This window comes from Megalopta genalis, chromosome 7 (assembly GCF_051020955.1).
Source record: "Megalopta genalis isolate 19385.01 chromosome 7, iyMegGena1_principal, whole genome shotgun sequence".
Classification (NCBI taxonomy): domain Eukaryota; kingdom Metazoa; phylum Arthropoda; class Insecta; order Hymenoptera; family Halictidae; genus Megalopta; species Megalopta genalis.
Window position 1 is genome coordinate 63,371 of NC_135019.1, and position 20,674 is coordinate 84,044.

At 45.0% G+C, this 20,674-nt stretch overlaps 4 protein-coding genes across 10 annotated transcripts; 2 read left to right on the forward strand and 2 right to left on the reverse strand.

The window, feature by feature from the left end:
- Window positions 1–939: 939 nt before the first annotated feature.
- On the forward strand, window positions 940–1,740 carry mRpL34 (mitochondrial ribosomal protein L34). 2 transcript variants are annotated; one of them, XM_033467134.2, is made up of 3 exons: window positions 940–1,164; window positions 1,268–1,332; window positions 1,413–1,740. In XM_033467134.2, exons 2-3 carry the CDS (start codon window positions 1,292–1,294, stop codon window positions 1,624–1,626), a joined length of 255 nt encoding a protein of 84 aa, XP_033323025.1. In that variant the 5' UTR covers window positions 940–1,164; window positions 1,268–1,291; the 3' UTR covers window positions 1,627–1,740. The 2 variants fall into 2 exon arrangements, with proteins under 2 accessions (XP_033323025.1, XP_033323024.1); XM_033467133.2 differs by having other exon boundaries at window positions 958–1,332.
- LOC117218603 (mitochondrial mRNA pseudouridine synthase Rpusd3) lies at window positions 1,725–3,517 on the reverse strand. Its single transcript, XM_033467131.2, has 4 exons — window positions 2,850–3,517; window positions 2,619–2,790; window positions 2,313–2,502; window positions 1,725–2,246 (listed from the first exon to the last, which is right to left on the reverse strand). The coding sequence occupies exons 1-4, from the start codon at window positions 3,247–3,249 to the stop codon at window positions 1,767–1,769; spliced, it is 1,242 nt and encodes a 413-aa protein (XP_033323022.2). The 5' UTR covers window positions 3,250–3,517; the 3' UTR covers window positions 1,725–1,766.
- A 231-nt stretch (window positions 3,518–3,748) lies between these two features.
- Window positions 3,749–7,714, forward strand: LOC117218601 (mesoderm induction early response protein 1). Of its 3 annotated transcripts, none has more exons than XM_033467127.2 (6): window positions 3,749–4,215; window positions 4,330–4,454; window positions 4,541–4,676; window positions 4,924–6,003; window positions 6,102–6,229; window positions 6,314–7,714. In XM_033467127.2, coding segments are annotated over exons 2-6 (2,028 nt in total). In that variant the 5' UTR covers window positions 3,749–4,215; window positions 4,330–4,452; the 3' UTR covers window positions 6,996–7,714. The 3 variants fall into 3 exon arrangements, with proteins under 3 accessions (XP_033323018.1, XP_033323019.1, XP_033323020.1); XM_033467128.2 differs by having other exon boundaries at window positions 3,750–4,215; window positions 6,317–7,714; XM_033467129.2 differs by lacking the exons at window positions 3,749–4,215; window positions 4,330–4,454 and adding an exon at window positions 4,760–4,839.
- Window positions 7,715–8,032: 318 nt separating this feature from the next.
- Window positions 8,033–17,257, reverse strand: Nup188 (nuclear pore complex protein Nup188). 4 transcript variants are annotated; one of them, XM_033467121.2, is made up of 7 exons: window positions 16,824–17,257; window positions 16,489–16,755; window positions 16,167–16,202; window positions 15,837–16,047; window positions 15,283–15,750; window positions 15,096–15,220; window positions 8,033–13,153 (listed from the first exon to the last, which is right to left on the reverse strand). In XM_033467121.2, exons 3-7 carry the CDS (start codon window positions 16,193–16,195, stop codon window positions 8,173–8,175), a joined length of 5,814 nt encoding a protein of 1,937 aa, XP_033323012.1. In that variant the 5' UTR covers window positions 16,196–16,202; window positions 16,489–16,755; window positions 16,824–17,257; the 3' UTR covers window positions 8,033–8,172. The 4 variants fall into 4 exon arrangements, with proteins under 4 accessions (XP_033323012.1, XP_033323010.1, XP_033323011.1 ...); XM_033467119.2 differs by having other exon boundaries at window positions 16,167–16,368; window positions 16,824–17,256; XM_033467120.2 differs by lacking the exons at window positions 16,489–16,755; window positions 16,824–17,257 and adding an exon at window positions 16,272–16,454.
- Window positions 17,258–20,674: the final 3,417 nt, after the last annotated feature.

Here is a 20,674-nt window from a genome sequence, read left to right on the forward strand (position 1 = left end):
GTTATCAAGTAATCTTGAATTTGATACTTGAATAGTGTGTAACTATAGCTTTTCGATTTGGTTCAAATTGTGTATAAAACTGGGCTGACAACGACTACAGCTGACTGTCATCATTTTATTCTATGTATGTATGTATGTATGTAGGTACGCATATATTTTCATACATCATGCAGCATAGAACACACACATACAGATGCATATGTTTTACATATATGCAATTTGATACAAAATTTTTCAGCTAATGGGCTAGACTTGCCCTAAAGCTTTCTATTTAATAAATAAAGAAAAAATTAATACTCATGATTTGTAAACATGTGTGGTTCACAAAATTCATTTATGTGAAAAACATATAGAGGCAAAAATAAAAAAAAAAAGAATAAAACAAAATAAAATAATAACATAAAATAACATAAAATAGAATAGAATAGAATAGAATAGAATGGAATGGAATGGAATGGAATGGAATGGAATGGAATGGAATGGAATGGAATGGAATGGAATAAAAAATGAAACTATGAAACAATAACAAATATTTTAAGAGATACAAGAATATTAAGAGCAATCTACTGCAACTATAAAATTGAGAAAAAGTCGTTTTTATATGGAAATGCAATAATAGGACCTACTTCTGCGAAATTCTATGCAGAAATTTTCTTTACTCTAATTGGTTGACGATTCACTGCTGAAACAGGATCCACTGCGGATTGGAAGCGCAGTAAAATGGTGGGGATATGCGCGCCAGCTTAGGGAGTAAGAAAAGTATGCAGGAGTAGGTCTTATTACTGTAATACAGATCATTGGATATACATATCTATGGTATGAAAGCTACGAATGCGGAATGATTTGCTTCGCTTATATTTATGTGCATACATTGTATTGTAACTGATGTAACCTACCTACATACCGTACATGTATGTGCACCACTCTGGGCCATAGCTTCTAAAATGGTAGGGATAAAAGGGATAAATTCTTCATAGAGAATCTGAAAATAGCACCATTTCACATAGTGGCCAACCAACAAACGCTCCCGGTTGAAATTCTTGCCGTTATATACATTACCTACATATTTATGTAGATTGGCGCTACGTGTACAGAACCGTTAACAAAACTTGGGAATGTCCATGGCAAGAGATACCTCGGTTGCCCCTGCTAGTGTGTAGCAGTGTAAGTGTAGCGTATCGTTCGCGAGGAGTGTAACCAAGCGTAGTTGGCCTCGTTTTACGAGTTACTTTCCAAAAAGAAAGAGTAATTTCCTTTGATATTATAGGATTAATCGTTATATTGGTACAATATGCTGAATAGATTATGTTCTACTGTTTACCAAATTCTTCCGTATGTAATTGATTCGTCGATGTATTATTCAAGCTAAGATTATACCGTAGATATCTGTAAAAGGTTATATTTATATGTAGGCGACTCATATCGCCGGGTCAACTTGGTTCACCAGCGGTGACAAATCTATGGAGTCTAACATTGAATAGGACAAGTATGCGCTATCACTTTCCTCGTCCCAATGAACGTCGCCGCATAAAACGTCACGGATGGTACGCCAGAATGGCAACACCTAGTGGTAGAAGAATCCTTATGAGAAGAATATTGAAAGGCAGACATGTACTTAGTCACTAAGGATTATAGAATGGCAAATCATGTACCACGTCCAAATTACTCTGGATATATCATGTTCAATAAAAAAAAGAAAAAGAAAGCATAAAATAATACGCTGATTCATAGAAATGACAATCTTGTTTTATTCATGAAGAAGAATTCTATTCATTCTTTAGCGAATATTTCAATCCGAGCTGATTGCACGTCCAATCTAATGGCGGTATTAATGGGGCATCGATCTTTAAATCTTCATTCTTGTTGTAGGATATTAAATTTATGGACTGTAAATGAATATGACTAGGAACGATATGCTCTTGGTCTGATTGCACAGCCAACAACCTGCAGATGGTTTTGTCCAACACTGGTGGTGAATCGGCACGCTCTAGAAAAGGGTTGACTCGAACATAAACATTTCCAATCTGCTGGATGCGTGATCCATATACGTTATCTCCTAAAATTGGAGCATATAGAAATGTTGCTGCGAAGAGTCTAATCGCGTGTTGTTTATTAGAGGATGCTCTTATTTGAAGCAAGGAGCATGAGTTAGATGTAGAAGAGGTCAAAACTTTGAAGTCAAAATTGAGGATTTTAATATCTCCTCTTTTATGCGAATTGTTTGACCATGATGTAATTAGTACCGGCTAAAAAGAATAAACGAATGAAATGCTGGTACTACAAGAAAAGTGATTATCGATTGATAAATTTACCTTTTTCTTATTATTCTGTGGATTCGAAACCGATTTCAGTGCCAATCTTTCTTTCCCCATTAATCGATTTGGTAAGCTGGTCGTAACTGCCCAATAAGTTTTTGTAAAGTTATTACCACGGCGTAAAGAAAGTTCTATCTTACTCTCGACTTGTGGATTTGCAGCTAAAAGTGTGACACCGGTCATGTATCTATTATAAAGAAAAGAAGAGAAATTTCCTGTATTATAGAAAATAAAGTATTGCTAAAGAAAAGCTGATAGCATTTATAATCTTTTTTCTCCCTCTAACAATCGATTTCTGCTTACTTCTCTGGTTTTCTGACTACAATTAGCTTAGGATAATTTAATTTCTCGGCAATGTATGGTAAAGCATCGTGTAATGTATATTCTACAGCATTTGGTATGAAATGTTTAGCTCTTTTCACTTCCGTTCTCGTATGAGGTATGCCATAAGGTTTATTCAGGGCCACTAATCCATCTGTAAAACAAATTTATGTAATGGCATTGCAGTTTTCCTTCAGTTTGTCGTAGACCTACCATTGTTATAAATAACATTACGAACTAGATCGTTTGAAAATTCAGTTAACGATCTCCAGGGATGTATTTGTTTGTAAGGGTGTGTATCTATTTCCGAATGTTTATGGAGAATTTGTTGCACATAATATCTTTGAAAGAGTTTTCTACCAAACGCATTCGTAGTTGTGTATGGACGTATAAAATTGCCTAACATAAGAAGTACAGAATTTTGCATTTTCATCTGTTTTATTTTCTTCTCTTTCCCTTTTCCTATAACTATTTTGCTCCATTCAACTACACTTGTATTTCTCCAATGATTAATAGCGTTCAATAGTTTGTCCACTGTCCACAGGGAGAAACCGGGAAACCAACTGTTCACACCGGTGTTTGTCTGCATTCGGCACAATCGTACCCCGATCATGCGTTTCGCACTCGCTTCGTCCACTTGTTATATTGTATGGTTACGTACATATGTGTATGTATCAAGGTCCATGATTTTAATACAATGTAAATATTTAATTGTATGGGACGGAGAGATAACAGCATTAATGTACATATATGTACAATTGATAGCAAGCAGAGCTCTCGGATATCCGACCGCTTTACGTGTATCACATTACATATATTACATACTCTGTATGTAGTGACTAGTGTGGCTCGCCCCTTCGATGAATGCTTGCCTTCACCGTCGATGATACATACACATGAAGGTGAATTCACAATAATTAGGGAAAACGAACCTATTTATGTAGAATAATGAGACCTACTCCTACACTCTTTACTTTTCGTCAGCCAGTCAGGGCAAAGAAAACTTCTACATCGATCCTTGCTAACGGTTCAAGCTGCGGCCTAGAGATGTGCAGGGAATAGATTCCACTACTGTACATAGAACAACATTGTAGTTACCAGCCAATAGTAAAATGTTTTCTGCACAGCACAGAACACTTGCGATGTGATTGGTGTTTACAACGAATCCCATGAATTTCCCGCTTTTTGGAATGCTATGGAAGCATAATAATGCATACGACGAATATAAATAATGGATTGTGCGTGGTTTAATTTATATTGTGTATTTCTCGAAAAGTGAGAATAACGTTCTGTTTAAACCATCCGTTTCTACAATTGTAACAGTTCTCTCGTGAGTCGAAATTGTGCCTTGGAAAAATGCTGGATATGTCATGAAGCTGTTACATTGAAAAATTTGCTTTAACTTGTGAAGATGTACATACGATATTGCAGTAAAATGTTTTTAACGAGGTGAAGTGGAACTCGGTACTGTACGCAGTGTTATTAATAATAAAAAGAGACTCGAACGAAACGCTCGTTTTCTATCATACCGATTGTTATCGCAATTCTAAACTCAACACTAATGTCACAAGAATTTAAGGTTAGATGCGCGTCATAATTTGCATATTATAATACATTTGTCAGTGATGCAGTTTGTTTATTCGATCGAAATGTTTTATCGAATCAACTAAAACCAACTAAATGCACGATTCAGGTAGTTTAAGGGCGACCTCCGACAACATTCTAATGGTGTACATTGCTCTGAGCGCATACTAGATACGCAAGGCTAGTATCTGCGTGCTATGTTGCAGCTGCGGCTACTGCGATACGTGTAAAGATGTTAGTATACGAAGATCGGTGTTCGATGGGGGAGATCGTTCTTGTTCGAATACAGAAATACTTGATTAATATTGGATATTTTATAGGACGGATCGAGATTATGATATGGGCCCGGGTACAGGAATGATGGTAAATGATTTTGATGATGAAAGAACATTAGACGAAGAAGAGGCTTTAGAAGGTAGTGAAGATTCTCACAACGAGTTGTCCAACTTGCAAAAGGTATAATTCTGGGGCGTTCGAGCTAAATATTTAACATGTACGATGTTCACTTTGTAACAAGATTCTGATCCCAACTATTCTAGGATCAAGCCTGTGAAATGAAAAAATCAAGCCCATAAATAATTACAATTATGATAAGTTTCTACAACACTTTGGACTCAAAGTGCGTTCTCGTAGTGAGATTCGTATGTTTAGTCTGTTTGTTACGTCCGGCGTGATAATCATTTGTGTTCTTGTCTTCTTTCAGGAAGGTGATATGCCACTAAAAGATCTGCTTGCAATGTATGGGTACGGGGATCCGTCGACAGAGAATTCGAACAGTTCCGATCGAATGTTGATGCCATCTGGAAGCGGGGATCCGGAGGTCGAGGGACAATATTCGGATAAAGGTGACAATGATGCCGACGACGACGACGACGACGACGAAGCGGACGCGGCTAGTAACGAGCCGGATCTTAAACAATTTTACACCGAGATGTTGGTAAAGGGGAAGGATTCGACATCGTTGGTGTCCGGATCTACGATGAAAGGAAACAATGCCAGTAGCGTGGCTACTGGGGACAATGGTAGACGGCACGGAATCCACGACGACGACAACACCGACGACGAGGACGGCGAAGCCGAAGAATGTTCTATGACCGACAATTGTAGTAACAACGAAAACGTAGTAAGGACCGCTGCGAAATTGGGAGGTAGTGGTACGGCTAAATGCACCGGTATAAGTGGGCTCGGTAGCTGTACGGCGGACGATACCACTGTATCCGGAATAATAGAGGGCAGTGGCGCGGGTGGCACGGTAGAAGGCGGAGAAGATGGTTTGGTCAGCAGTGGTATAGGAAGCGGTACATCGAGATTGCTGCGAAGCGTTTCGCGACCACAGAGCGAAGAGGAAGAGGACGACTGCGACTACAGCCCGGACGAGGAAGAATGGAAGAAGACAATCATGGTTGGTAGCGATTACCAAGCAGCTATACCGGAAGGTTTGTGCCGTTACGACGATGCTTTGCCTTACGAGAACGAAGACAAAATGCTATGGGATCCCAGTCATATACCGGAAGAGGAGACCGAGGAGTTCTTGGAACGGGCACAGCTACCGGCCGTGAAAGGTGGTTCCCTACCCACAGGATCTCACGTCAGAGACGACGAGCAGGCATTATATTTATTGCTGCAATGCGGCTATAATCTCGAAGAGGCATTGAGAAGACGGAGGATGAACGTTGTACCACCAACGGATGCGGTTAGCCTTTGGTCGGAAGAAGAATGCCACAATTTTGAGTCCGGATTAAGGAGTTACGGAAAAGATTTCCACCTGATACAAAAGAACAAGGTACGCGTACCTTGCAAGCATGAAAAGCTGAAATGATCATATAAGAGAACGATCAGTCTTAATCAATGTTTTTACGATCGGCATCGTTATCGTTGTAGGTGAGGACGCGTTCCGTTGGCGAACTAGTGCAGTTTTATTATCTGTGGAAGAAGACGGAACGGCATGATATATTTACGTACAAGGCGCGCTTAGAAAAGAAGAAGTACGCTCTGCATCCTGGCATCACGTGAGTATTTTCTCTGTCACGTCCTGGTTTTTCATCGGACGACAATTGAAAACTTGAAGTATGACAAGACCGTTGAATCGTAAGCAGGGACTATATGGACCGATTTCTGGAGGAACAAGAGGGTGTACGGGACCGCAGCAGTTCGCCGAACGTCCACTGTTTGTTGTACGGCGATGCGAAGCGACAGCGATCAACTGCCAGCGTCGTAAGCAACGACGAGTCGAAATCCGTTGAACCATGGGACAGTACCGCGATCGATCCTTTGGCGGATTTGAATGGACCAACGCCGGCACCACCGCCACCGCCGCCACCTCCACCTCCACCACCACCGACAACCGTAGGCACGTTCGTCTCATCCTCGGCTGCGATTCCAAGTATTTTGTCAACGGCCGTATCCTGTGGCGCGTCGACTCGCCTCTCGGAGTGTTCACCGTCCGACACAGGTTGCGCTAATCCACACGCCTGGCCAACATTGGCGTCCCGAAGTCACTCTACCTCTTCCGTCGTGACGACGATCACCGTCAACGCGACGACAACAACCAGCAGTACCGCCGTTCCATCGGTTACGGCAGGGACCGCGACCGCGACCGCAACCACGATCGGAACCGCGACCGCGACGACGGTGGTCACTAGTACGATCGCGGCCAGTTCTGTCGTCGCTTCGGTCACTTCGAATAATTTTTACCACGGTCGGGTGACTTCGAGAACCAACGATTCCCACGACTCACCCTCGCCAGAGAACATTTTACCTCATTTACCCCCTTAGCGTCGTACGCGACCTATGGGTTTCGAGTCTGGAATGCGTCGAATATGCTGGCGCGACGCATTCAATTCGCCGTTCGCGACACCGCTATCGCCGTAATATATATACATATATATATACATAATATTCGTTTCTATCACGAATTATATTTTTCTACTGTATCATAGTGTGACCATCGATCACGATCACGACCGCATTCGCGATAGCGGAAGAATCGCGTTCCCCGTATCGCGACACGGTAAGCTAAAGGTATTGAAGCTACGTCGATTACCAGGAACAGGAAGGGAAAAAAGCAGTAGCGGGTTAAAAGTTGAAACTTAAAATGGCACGTGGCCATTAAAAAATTAGCATAACTTTTTCCATTTTCTGCTTTCTAGTTCCCGACGATAACTACACGTATCGCGTTACATTCGTATACGAAGTTTACGAATGGATTATAAAATTAGTTTAATTTATTCGAGAATCGATTTCGCGTTTTCGGATCTATAAATATTTAAGTGTTATCGAGAGGTGATTCACGCGACGAATCATGATCACAGAATTGTAGCGCCGGGCGCAAATTTGTAAGAGATAATCATAACGTTGTCCTAACAACGCGTGTCCGATTGCTGGTATTAAGTGTACAAAAAGTCTAGTTTCGCTACGCGATCAATGGAGATTCGACGAAACAGAAACTCGGTAATCCGTTGAACATGGTTACATTAAATGAAATTCGCTGAATACTTCGTTGTCGTTTATTTTCATCACGAATACGCGAAACGGGGTGTTCCGGACCGTGATCATATATGTTACACGTGGCGACACGCGGTGACTCGTAAAGGTACATTTTACGCTGCTCTCACCGACGCGAGCCGAGCGCGAACCGATAGCTCGATATTTTGATATTTTCTTCAGAAGAAAATAACAAAACACTATCGATCCGCTCGGCTCGTCTCTCGTCGAATACATAAGCGGTCTCCTCGTTTTGTCCTCTGCTTCCGATCCCGAGAGGCAAATGTTTCTTCAGCATTTGCTGGATATATCGAAGACGGAACGCACGCTCCAATAAAAATTGTTACTTTATTATGAATTTCAACATAGACGGCGCGTGTCGATGAAATTGTTACAGTTTTTGTACATACATCGCTGTCCGACCCGTCGTCGCAACTTTCGCTAAACAAAATACGCGACTCGATCGTTATCATCGGTACTGCGTTAAATCCAACGATTCCACCACGGCTTTAAGCAGCTTCCCCATCAATGGTAGAAATTGTACGCTACTGACGTTCGTCGTGAACGTACCGGTCGTGAAAATGCCGTTCTCTTCGAGTCTCCGTCCTTGGTGCTGCTTCAATCTAGCCGGTAGGATAGTTTGACACGGGTCGATCGCCAGATTGATCGTTCTCGCGCTCTTCGAGTCGGCGTTGATCAATGATCCTTCGACGGGCCAGTTGTCGGGAGTGCCTCGGTGCTCGAGAAAATCGAAGAATACCCCCAGTTCCGTGACAGTTTCTCGCGCTATGAGCTGACGATCCCGAAGAGCGATTCGAGGACTCCGGACACCCTCCAACGCTTGGCACAGAATCAACACGAGGTTAACCTCGAGCGCCAGCCTCGTGTTGTTTTCGTCCATGGATTCGAACCAGGGGTCGCTGAACTTCTGATACTTTGTCACAACAGGACTGCCGGTGATACCTCCGACGCCGACGGTTGCTCCGCCGCCGGTGGCTCCGCTTTTGGCCACGTGTCTGCTGCTCGTCAGAGCGGTTGCCCTCGATAGAATGGTGTTCTCGCAGATGAGTGGGTCGTACGGTCTCCTGACCAGTCTCGGGCTGCTCAGCAAGGGCACGGTCACGTCCAGTCCGCTGACGTACACCAAGAAGTCTCCGCCGACGTTCGACGACGACTTCGAGGCCGAAGCCGAGGCCGAGGCCGAGCCGGAGACGGAGGTAGAAGCGGCGGCTGCAGAGGCAGAGGCTGCGTGAATAATTCTTCTGAGGTCTTTGCTGGAATGCATTCGCCGATCCTCGGGGGTCGCGTGTTCCCATTCTCTCTTCGCGGAATCCATTTTGTCGGGCTGGCCGGTGATCGAGACGGACGAGGAATTGACCGGTTGGGACCGCGAATGCAGGGCCTGGGTGAATAATTGGGTCGAGCTGATGATCGTTCCATAGGTCAGCCGCGGGCCCGAGCTGATGCTCATCTGAGGAGGACCGAAATTCATCTCGGCCATCGGTGTGTACCAAAAATCTTGCGTGTAGATCGTGTCGACGAGAGTGTTCAGTCTGGGCGAGAAGCGAACGAAGCTCAGCGCACAGGTGGTGTTTATCACTATCAGCTTGTTCACCAGAAGCTTCAATTCTCCGCTCGGCGATCTCTTGTCGCAGGACTCCAGCTCCTCGGCGCTTTCCACGCTGATCCCGTCGATGATGAACTTGAGAATTCGTGGCCTGAGAAGCAGGTTTACCGTGTTGTCGTACGCAAGGTACATGCACTTGATCAGAGTCTCGCAGACGTTCGGCTGGATCGAGTTCCAAACGTAAGGTTGCGTCGCCATCGTATGGATCAGGGCGACGAGAGACTGGACAAGGTCGGCGGCGAGAAGGTCCGCGGTGTGTCTGAGTAACGTAGATGCGACCATCAGCTGGTGCTCGTGCGAGTTGAGGAACATTAGGATAGATTTGATGTAGACGGCGGGCGTTTCTCTGGTGACCAGTCCGGTGACGAATTCGAGGCCCAAGGTGTACAGCGGCCACCAATCTTGGCACCGCCAGTTCCGGTTCGGCTCCGGCCGGTCCTGGTACAGGGAATCCAGCATGCTGTAGCCGATCGCCGGCGGCGGTATCAAGCTCAACCACAGTTTCGCGATGTCGTTCTCGTTGATCGGATGCAAAGTATAAGGCGAGCGGACGATCAGGTTGAGCAGGTTGAGCGCGGCGCTGCTAAACCGCAGATACGGATACTTTTGCATAGTGATGCCGATGCAGGCGGTCAGCTCGGGTATCATTTGTCGAAGCTGCACGCAACCGGACTTCCTCTGACGTTTCGACAACGCGCTTCGCTCCACGTAGGAGCGCAGCAGCTGCGTGACCATGCAGATGGCCAACGTCGCGGGCAAACTCTCCCGAATACCTCGCAGGGTCTCCGCGTTCCTCTCGTCGACGTTCTTCCGGGCCGTCGAGTTCCCGATCGGCGCCCCTTTCTCGTCCACGACTCCGACGACGTTCGGCGGCTGTTGATGCTGTTGCTTCCGCTTCTCGAACTGTACCGCCGCTTCTTTCAATTCCTCCAGCTCGCACGCGGCGACGGTGCAGGAGTGCGCCAAGAGGTATTCGAGAGTGGTCGCGTCCTCGCGCAGCGTGCTTTTCACGCACTGTACGCATCCTAGAAGCAAGGACATCAGCGTCTGACGCAACGATTTCCCGTAACACCGATAGGCCTGGCCGATTTCTTGCATCAGCTGCGTTAGTCCGGACTTGAAAATCCTCGAGTCGTCGACGCACATCTGCTTCCAAGTGGTGATGCATCGAAGCGACAAGGAGGCCAGCAACATCGTGACTTTCCGATTGCCGGGATCATGGGACTGTTTCACACGCTCCAGAAGAGATTCCAAGGAGCGTTGCGTTATCAGCTGCGCTTGTATCACGTTCACGGGATAGTTGGCCGCGATCCTCTCGTCCGTCAATGTGACGACGAAGTTGTACCAGGACTCCAGGTTGGTCTCGTACAACGAACAGCCCGTGACGCCGCTGTTGTCGCATTTCTCGCAATTGCTCGACGACCCGCTGTCCGACAGCTCGTCCTTCAATATGTACACCGCCAGGTTTTTCCAGTGATGCTTCGACTTGTCCATCAATTTCCTCAGGTTCGCGGAGAAATCGTCCTCGAGCGAGGAGTTCTTGAACAGCTCCAGAGTGATTATGTCGAGCAGATGGGAGTAGCCTTTCGCGCCCGGTACCAGATCTCGGAAGAGCGGAGCGAGCAGATGAGTCCAGAATTTGTCCCGTTTGCGGAAAAAGTTTACCAAGATTTCGTTCCTGTGATACCACATTGCTCGCAGCAGCGCCATCGTGCTGTTGTACAGTTGGTCGCACACGACGTTCTCCTTCTCGTAGATTCGGTTCAGGTATTTGTCCAAGAACTGTCTGCAGCCTTCCGTGAAGAACTCCTCGACCGATCGCGGAAAGATCCGGTTGCATTCTGCCGGGTGCACGATATTGAACAGAGCTTCCGTTAGTCCGGGTTGCTTCTCCAAGCAAACGGCGACCAGCTCGAGTATGGCCACTTTGATGTCCGCTACGCAGGTCGGCGACATGAGTCCTCTACGGGACGCGAACGTCTCTCGTATGGCCGTCCCGTCCATGCCCATGCAAACCAGAAGGGACATCGACGATCCTTCGGCAAACTTTTTCAACAGTCTGACCGCCATCGCCTGTAACGGCGGGCTAAACCAAACGTAAAGGTAATTGACGATCGTCGGTACTATCAGAAGTCCGTTGGGCACGTGCGGCGACGAGTAGAGCGCCGCCTCCAAAGGCGATCTATCCCCGTTCCGAAGACCGAGCGACTTTCTGAATATCAGCAGCCTGTTTACCACCGACAATGCCAGTTGCACGCTGGTGATCGCCTTCAAACCTTTTCCGCGAATCCAATCCGTTTCTACCATCATTTTGTTGTGCAACGTACGTTCACCGGTCCGGATCAATTTGAGTAAAGCGTGTCGCGGTTCTAGATACAACAGACTGTACGCGACCACGAGTTGCAGCTCGTTGCGGATGTCGTCTTTGGAGAGACTGGTTTCGAGCGCTCTGTGAAGACAATACATACACTTGAGCCACAAATCGGTCCTCTCCGCGTCCGACTCGAAGTACCAGGAGTCCAACTTCGGCAACACACCTTGCAGTAGGAACACCATTCCTGGTATTTCGACCGTGTACAGAGCTTCCTCGTTGTATTTGCGGATTAAATAGTTGGACAGGATGTCCAGGTACGCGTTCAAAATCGGATACGAGTGAGCGATGGTTTCTATGGCCGACAGCCAGGACGCGACTATGCCGCCGTCGAAGGAGACCGCTTCCGCAAAATCGAGCGTTTTCTGGCACCGGTTATTGAATCTCGGGTAAACGCCCACGCGCATTCTCGCGAGAATCTCCTCGGGGTACTCGAGAATCAATTCGGAGGAGATATTAATGCACGCCGCGACTATCTTGTATATGTACATTTTCTCTTCGGGCAATACCGGATAGGAGAATCGATTGATGATTTCGAAGCTGAGTTCCGTCGGAATTACCATGCTCTGTCGGATTCCTATGTATTTTGCCAGCTTCTTCAGCAACTTCAGACCCTGCGACACGTTCTCCGGCAAATTTTTGCTCATCTCGTTCACATTTGAAATTATACCACCCGCTTGAGAGAACAGTTTTTCGATCTTGTGATGCAGAGCATCCCAATAGCTCGCTTTCTGTCGGAATATCACTACCTCGCGATCGCTCGACAGTATGCGTACGTTTTCTCGGACGGTATCCTCCGATATCGTGTACGAATTCTTGTGGATCGCGCATTCCTGTTGGTAGGGCTTCAACGGTTTGTTGTGGTCTCGTTGACGTGGCAATTCGAGCGTCAACGATCGCAAATTTTCTAATTCGACGGCAATCGTTTCGGCGCTTGATTTCGAGGCGCTAGCCAGTCCGATCGCGATGTTGGTCAGCGGCTCGAATTCGTATGGGAACTGTTCCGAAGCGAATTTGTAGATCGGCGACAAACCGTTCTCGCGTTCTTGCCAGAACAGAGCCGCCGTTTCCGGGAACTGTACAGTTGCAGCTACCGCGTCAAAGATACCGTTTAATGCACCGAGCTTCTCCTCGTCGACGAAAACGCACACCAACTTCAACAAATTGTACACGCTGTTCCGCACGACTTTGGCATAATGAGTTTTCTCGCGTATCATCTCGCTGTTCATCAGGTTCTGCAAATAACGGAAAACTTCAAGTTGGATGGCTTTGATACCGAACGGCCGGAAACGTGACAACGTGTCCATATTATCGGAATCTATTTCGTAGTTTGCTAACATCCACGACAGGAACAATGGACCGTCTTGCGGGTTGTTATCGCGGACACATTTTTGCTCGAAGATTTCCTGCATGCTGTTTCTCACGCTTCTAACCCAGTCCTCCATATTGGCACTGCAAACACATACACGCACTTATTACACGCAATTATTTTAACAGTCGAAAATGAGGGGTAGCTGAGGGCATTTGAAGTAACTTTTTCCATTGCGAAAATGCAATCTGCGGCTTTGTTTACGAGTTATTAACGAAAAACACTGACCAATGAGAGGTGACGGCGCGAAGTTTGAGAGCCCGCAGCACGAGGCTTTGACAGATGGTCAGGACAGACTCGAGCCGCGTTCGAAGTATTGAACAAATCACGAAGCGAGAACTTTCCGGATTTTTTTTTACTACGTAACAGTGATATTTTTCAGAAAAACGCTGTTCACCTTTACTTTAGAACGTCTGAGGAATATTTCCAAATTTGTCGGACCCGAAATAATAAGTAATTTAACCGTGACGGCCGTTTTAATTTTCTAGTGTGCATGAGACCTCGTGTGTAACATATGAAATTTTTAAGCAAGGTGTACAGTGAAGATTAACAAAGTACGTAAATGATATTTTAATTTAAATAATTCCGTGTCCGAACACAGTTCAACGAATGATTCGCAAAGCTAATTTAATAAATAATAATCGTGTTAAAGGACGTAAGGGATATGTTTGTTAGAGAAATATGAAGAATATTATCAATAAGAAACTCACCCATTTAGTTGTAAAATCCACTTCACGTATCCGACGGCAACGAACAGAAGGATGTCTCCGGACAGGCAATTTCAACGTTTACTTTCACTGCATTATCACTAAACACTGATCACTTATCAATAATATTTATGGACCAACTTTCCTGGGTTAATATGTATAGCTCTGAAAAGAGCAGATATTTTTATGCGACGCGTTCGAAGTTCTCACTGTTAACGACACGTATGTACCACGTTGTCGTGACGAACTGCAGAAGTCTGGCACGATGGCCGACATTGTTTCGTTTTCCTACGAGCGAATTTCAACTGTTTCCCATCGAACGCGAACATTGTCAGCCATCGTGCTAGTCTTCCGCAGTTCATCCCGTCAACGCGGTATGTTTTCTTAACGATATGAACTTCGAACGCGTCGCATAAAACAATCGGTTCTTTTCAGGGCCATACATATTAACCCAGGAAAGTTGGTCCATAAATATTATTGATAAGTGATCAGTGTTTAGTGATAATGCAGTGAAAGTAAACGTTGAAATTGCTTGCCCGGAGATATCCTTCTGTTCGTCGCTGTCGGATACAGATCAGCTGTGCAGTTCATCATACATTGTAAGAGGTCCATGCACTATCCTCCTGCACACATTTCCGTGCATGAAGTGGATTTACAACTAAATGGATGAGTTTCTTATTGATAATATTCTTCATATTTCTCTCTAACAAACATATCCCTCACGTTCTTTAACACGATTATTATTTATTAAATTAGCTTTGCGAATCATTCGTTGAACTGTGTTCGGACACGGAATTATTTAAATTAAAATATCATTTACGTACTTTGTTAATCTTTTCACTGTACACCTTGCTTAAAAATTTCACATGTTACACACGAGTTAAATTACTTATTATTTCGAGTCCGAAAAATTAGTGAATATTCTTCAGACGTTCCAAAGTAAAGGTGAACAGCGTTTTTCTTAAAAATATCACTGTTATGTAGTAAAAAAAATCCGGAAAGTTCTCGCTTCGTGACTTGTTCAATATTTCGAACGCGGCTCGAGTCCGTCCCGACCTTCTGTCAAAGCCTCGTGCTGCGGACTCTCTCGCGGACCCTCTCTCTCGCACCGTCACCTCTCATTGGCCAATGTTTTTCGTTAATAACTCGTAAACAAAGCCGCGGATTGCATTTTCGCAAAGGAAAAAGTTACTTCAAATGACCTCAGCTACCCCTCATTTTCGGCTGTTAAAATAATTGTGGAACACCCTGTGTATATATATAATCATCTCCGTAACCGTCGTGGGTTGCGGACGTGTAAACAATTGATCGCACTTACTGTTTTATCACATCCAACGCTACTAAAATCAACGCTGCTTGACTATGGTGGATTTCTTTAATTTTTCTAGCAATTACTTTTTTATCTTCGTGACTCTTAGTACTTGCCAAGCGCTTCGGTTCTCCCTGTACGATCACTGAAATGTTAATCGAGCAACACAAATTGTCTACGCAAATATTGTACTTACTCCGATACTTTCGTATAATTTCAAGAATTCGGTGTCAACGATGTGTATGTCGTGAATGATGTACGTTAATATATGAAGCAATTCTCGCATCTCGACGAGGCTACTGTTATAAAGCCTGTGCAAATACTCTTCCGTGCATAATTGCGATCGAACCGGTGGGTTCACGGTCTTCAGCATTTCTATCTGCTTCCTAATCGACTCTAGGAGAGATCCGAGCAAAACTACGTCATTGAAAAATCTGGCAAATTCCTTCTGGTAACGATGTCCGTTGTCTTTGTATTCGACCATCAGTTTAAGGCACTTTATTAAGGTCATTCGTTCGGAGTAATAAAAGTTCCAAATGTCGTCGATCAATGCTTTCATCGAGGAGAAATCTATCAGTTGAGACACAAAGGTTTCCGTGCAGTTACGATATTCGTACTTGATGAAATTGCAAACCAGGTCCCAGGTAAGCGTAGCATCCAGATTCTTTGACAAACGAATAGAAAAATGATAACCGTGACCGGTAAAATTCGAGAGGAAGTTTCTTAAGAAATACCACGAGAGGAGCGTACCAAGAGAGGAGCTAATTTGCTGATCAATTCGTACATTCGGGGCGAAGGATCGTTCTTTGGAATATTAGAAAGTGAGGCTTCCGTGTACGGTTTGAAGAACAGAAGACCCTCCTTGAGCAGTTTACTCTCCTTTTTAATTTCATCTTCGACCAGCTGTTTCTCACACCGGCATACCGTATCCGATATTAGAAGCCATAATTCCTTGCAGTAACTGTGGTAAAAATCAGTTTAGTACGACAACGGCTATCGTAAATTAGAGTTAAATAGCGAAGGTACGATAAAAGCGATATGTCAGATTTCATTGCAATAAAGAGAAAAATGTTTACTCACGGCAAACTTTCAACAGCGTGACCGTCCATCCTAAACCTATGAAATCGTATAATTCATAAGAAATATATTAGCAATTCCTCGGATAACCATTCAAATATTTCGTACAGTATGTTACAATAATAAATACAGCATTTCTGCGTTACATATTTGTTTCGTCGTTCGTCATGGTAGTTTATTGTTTACAATAGGTACTGTGTAACCTCTGAAACAAACTACATATACATGCACGAACAACCGGTACGTGCGCCGCCTTTCAAATATTTCAAACTGTTTCTGTTTCAAACCGAAGCCGAGAACCACTGAAAACTGTTGAAAACCAGACCTCTCCCAGCATCTCGACCGTTCATGGAATTTCCATTCGAAGCCAGCCAGTGTCCAATGGTGTGTCAGGAATTCTTCTCGGAATCTGCTCCAATTGGCGAAGCGGAGACGTCACAAATGTGATTGGACGATTCCAATAGATTTCTATCGGCATCACCCAATCCAATTTGTGATGGATAATTGTCCCGCATCTAGTTTCCTGGAGGAAAGCCGTAAAACGGTCAGCAGCAGGATCCTGGGAGGTTTGCTGAGAATCGAAGAGTGAAAACTGCAAAATTGAAACGCTCGTAGAATTTGTAAGGTGTAGCACTACATATGTACAATAATGGGGCCTACTTGTGCACGCTTGTCTTATTCTCTAAGCTGGCGCGCGTGTCTTCATCATTTTACCGCGCATTCATTCCGTGGTGCATCTTGTCTCAGCAGTGAGTCGTCAGCCAATCGAAAGGAAGAAAATTTCTATATCGATTCTCAATAACGGATCAAGCTACGGCCTAGAGGTGTGCAGAATTAGGTTCCGTTATTCTATTTAGAATTTCGAGTCTGGACTGGAATCCATATTCGAAGTTTTAGCTAACAGTATGAGCGTTTTGCAGCTATCTGAATTGGCGCTGTACGGAACACCAACGCGAGTTTCAGTTCTTCTTCGCAAGGTTATTTTATGCAAAGAAAAATAGAGAAACTAGAATCAAAAGAAAAGACTGAAGCAGAAGTAGAATAAGAAAATATATTTTTTGTTGGTAAAGGAAATTTCCTATCACCGCCTCCCCAAAAACACACACACACACACACACACACACACACACACACACACACACACACACACACACACATGACGACGACGACGACGACGACGACGACGACGACGCAATGACTGTACCTGCGATATATGTAGAATAGGGTTCAAAAAATTTGGAAGCTACAATGCGAATATATTTTTATCTTTTGTCTTGTCTAGGTTAAAGTTAGTATGTAAGAATGATTTGTTATAAGAGTATAAGACGCAACTGCGAAGACAACATGGTAAGAATGGCAGTATTGCCAACTGTATACAAGTGGATAAGTAAAAGGAAAAAATTTGTACGTATCGCTTAAAATAAACGAAAAACCTAATCCTTGCACCGTGGTCGTCGATTTTGGGTAACAGTTTGAGCATTTTGTCACTGCACGAAATGGCGCTGTTCGAACTATTTGAAAAATATAATTCGTGCCGGATTTAACATTGCCTCTCATGGAGAAAGTGGTACGAATCATACGTTCTTTGAGTTTATCGATAATAAATCGATCAATCGATAAATCGATTTGTTTCGCACGACCGGTGAACAATTTAAGCGATCCAAGAAACGTTGTTGGCGCGTATTAACTGCGTTATCAATGATTTTCTGCTGTGCTCGTATCAACGGCATATGTATATCTTTGTTGTTCCATTTTAAAAATCGCCGATAACTAATCGATCCGTTAGAAATTCTGCTTGAAATCGTTAGAAGGTGCGCGGTGGTGTTCGTGCAGGTTTTCTCAATTACAAAAGTGTTCCAATTGACTCGTGATATCGTTGAAAATATAAATACGTTTGTAGCGGTAGCAGAATATCGTGCCGTGACTCGACCGATCGGAAGTTGTATGCAAGGTGCTAATTTCATTGCTAACGAGTATGCCAAAAATTATTATCGAGCCTGGTATTAATTATTTGGAATTCCTCCTTCTCGCGCTGTTTCTCGAACGATTAACGTATTATTCCGTATTTCGTATTTCGTATTTCGTATTTCGTATTTCGTATTTCGTATTTCGTATTTCGTATTTCGAAATGGAATTAGAATTCTTGGAGTTATATCGAGTTACTAGCAATATATCGGTACGTGTACGTGTACGTGTACGGTCGTTTCCAGGCGTAGAAACACTGAAATGAATCGGTTTCACTGGTTCTGTCGAAAGGACGTCATATTTTTAGTCGCATCGTTTGCTCTATCAAAGAGTAACATCCTAGATATTAAGTAGCACTCTCTAGAAACGAATGAAAATAGGTCCCCCGGTGAACGCAACGGGGTCAAGGCGATCATCAACCTCGCGGGCCAGCTGTCAACTTCCGGTCGTTCCTCGCGCAGCTCCGCTCTTTCGTGAAGAGCGCGTTTTGGAAGCTGGAGACGATCCCTCGAACGCAACGCTCGTCCTCGGCGAACAAAAATTTTCCTCGAAAAAGGCGTAAAACAATCCATACAACGATATCTATTCCCGCTGTAGTCGCTCTAGACACTCTAAACTCTAGACCAGGGATGGCCAAAGCGTCGATCGCGTAACTATTCGATATTATCTATGTTTATTTGAAATTTAAACGTATTTTTGGCTTTAAATTACTGCTTTTCTTACGATCGCTTAACGCATACGATGTTGGTGGACCGCCGCCTATAATCGAAAAAAACAGGACGAGTCCATAGCGACGAGTCCTGGACACTCGAGTCTTCGAGTCTAAGCTCGATCCGGCGATCGATCTGCAATTTTTTACCGGACAATCGAATCGATCGGAAAGAAATTGAAGCAATCTTGTTTGCAAGATCCTCGTACTCCGTAGTCGCTCTCGTTATCGATACCGTCGGTTTTCGCGACGTTCGCGACTCGAATTAATTTCAAAGCCGAGGAAAGAGGACGCAACTGAATTTCCATTCGACGTACAAAATATTTCGAAGTGCGGGTGAACAAAGAGAGAAAGAGAGAGAGAGAGAGAGAGAGAGAGAGAGAGAGAGAGAGAATATTTTCACCGCGATACGGCAGACACGAACGATTCCAAGATCCAGAGGTTGTATCCAACAACAATGGGGGCGCGATCGATCGAAAAAGGACAATACAGAGTTCTCCATGGATCCAGTCCTGTGTCTTCGATCGACGGGTTGCCGCACGAAGGCTCGTCGAAAAGGGAACCAAACGGTTCCCGATGTTAGTTCACCGCCGATAATAAACGGAAACGCCGTCGACGTCGTTCGAAGGTAGGCTGGTCAGGGGGTATGGATAGGGGAAGATTGCCAGAAGGTGGAGGGCGAAGGCTGCGGCCAGAGGGACGAGGAAATGTGGAGCGGCAGCGGGAGGGGAAGCGGGAACGCCGCACCGTTGCGCCAGGCGGAATCGCCTCGCGCGAGCGCGCGTATCCGAAGCCGAAAAGTCGAGCGACGCCAAAGTTAAATATAAATGTCGCGGCAAGCGTCTTGGACCGATGAACCAGCGTAGACCGAGGACCGAGGACCGAGACCAGTCTCTTCGTGACCGGTCTTCGTCGTGGACCGACTACGAATAACCGACTACGAACCAGTCGTTGCGCGAGCCGCACGATTTTTCCGCCACGATCGATCACCCCCTCGATCATCGGGGCCCGATACATAACCCGAGTGTTACACGCGAGAACGTCGTGCCCGATGAGAGTTCAGGGGATCGTACCTTGAACGAAACCGATCGAACCGCGCTCTTTCTTTCTCTCTCTCTCTCTCTCTCTCTCTCTCTCGCTATCTCTGTATTCTCGACGGAAACGACAGTGACTTTGGATTATTGTGCACCCGATTTCCTCGATCGACAGCTCGACGCCCTATCGGTATCGTTACTTTTTTTACCGACTTTTACATCCGATTTTATCGATGAATCGTCTTTGAATTTCTTCGGCTCTCGTACATTTTGTCAGAGACAGTTGTGCCGAAGATTTGAAGACGATCGACTCGACTCGCTTTCGTATCATCTTGTCGTGTTATTCTCGTTTTCGTCGGAAAATTTCGAGTCGAAAGAAATATATTTGTTCGTTCCGGAGAACGAAGAATTTCGAAGATTTCTAACCAACCGGCTAACGCGCCGGCTCAAATTCCCTTTCCGCCAGCTTCTATTCCGCGGTGTCCACCATTAGCGCGCGCTTGAAAATTATGCAATTGGATGGGATAGGCGTGGCTGCACGCTCTCGTATCTTACCGAACCCGGACCCCTCCGAATCGTAAGATCCGAGCGATCGCTCTTCGAGATGGGTTCGATGGGATCGAAAGAGGCTGGCCATGTTAAAAAGCGTAGAGATCTCTGAAACGTGGTCGCGACGATTAGAAAATCTCGACGGAACTGATTAAAAGCGTATCTTCTGCTGGCTCCGCTGTCGCGGAGACCGGATCGATCGAAGACCCAGCTTTTTCTCGCTCGGCTCGATATTAATCGGTGCCGGTGTCGAG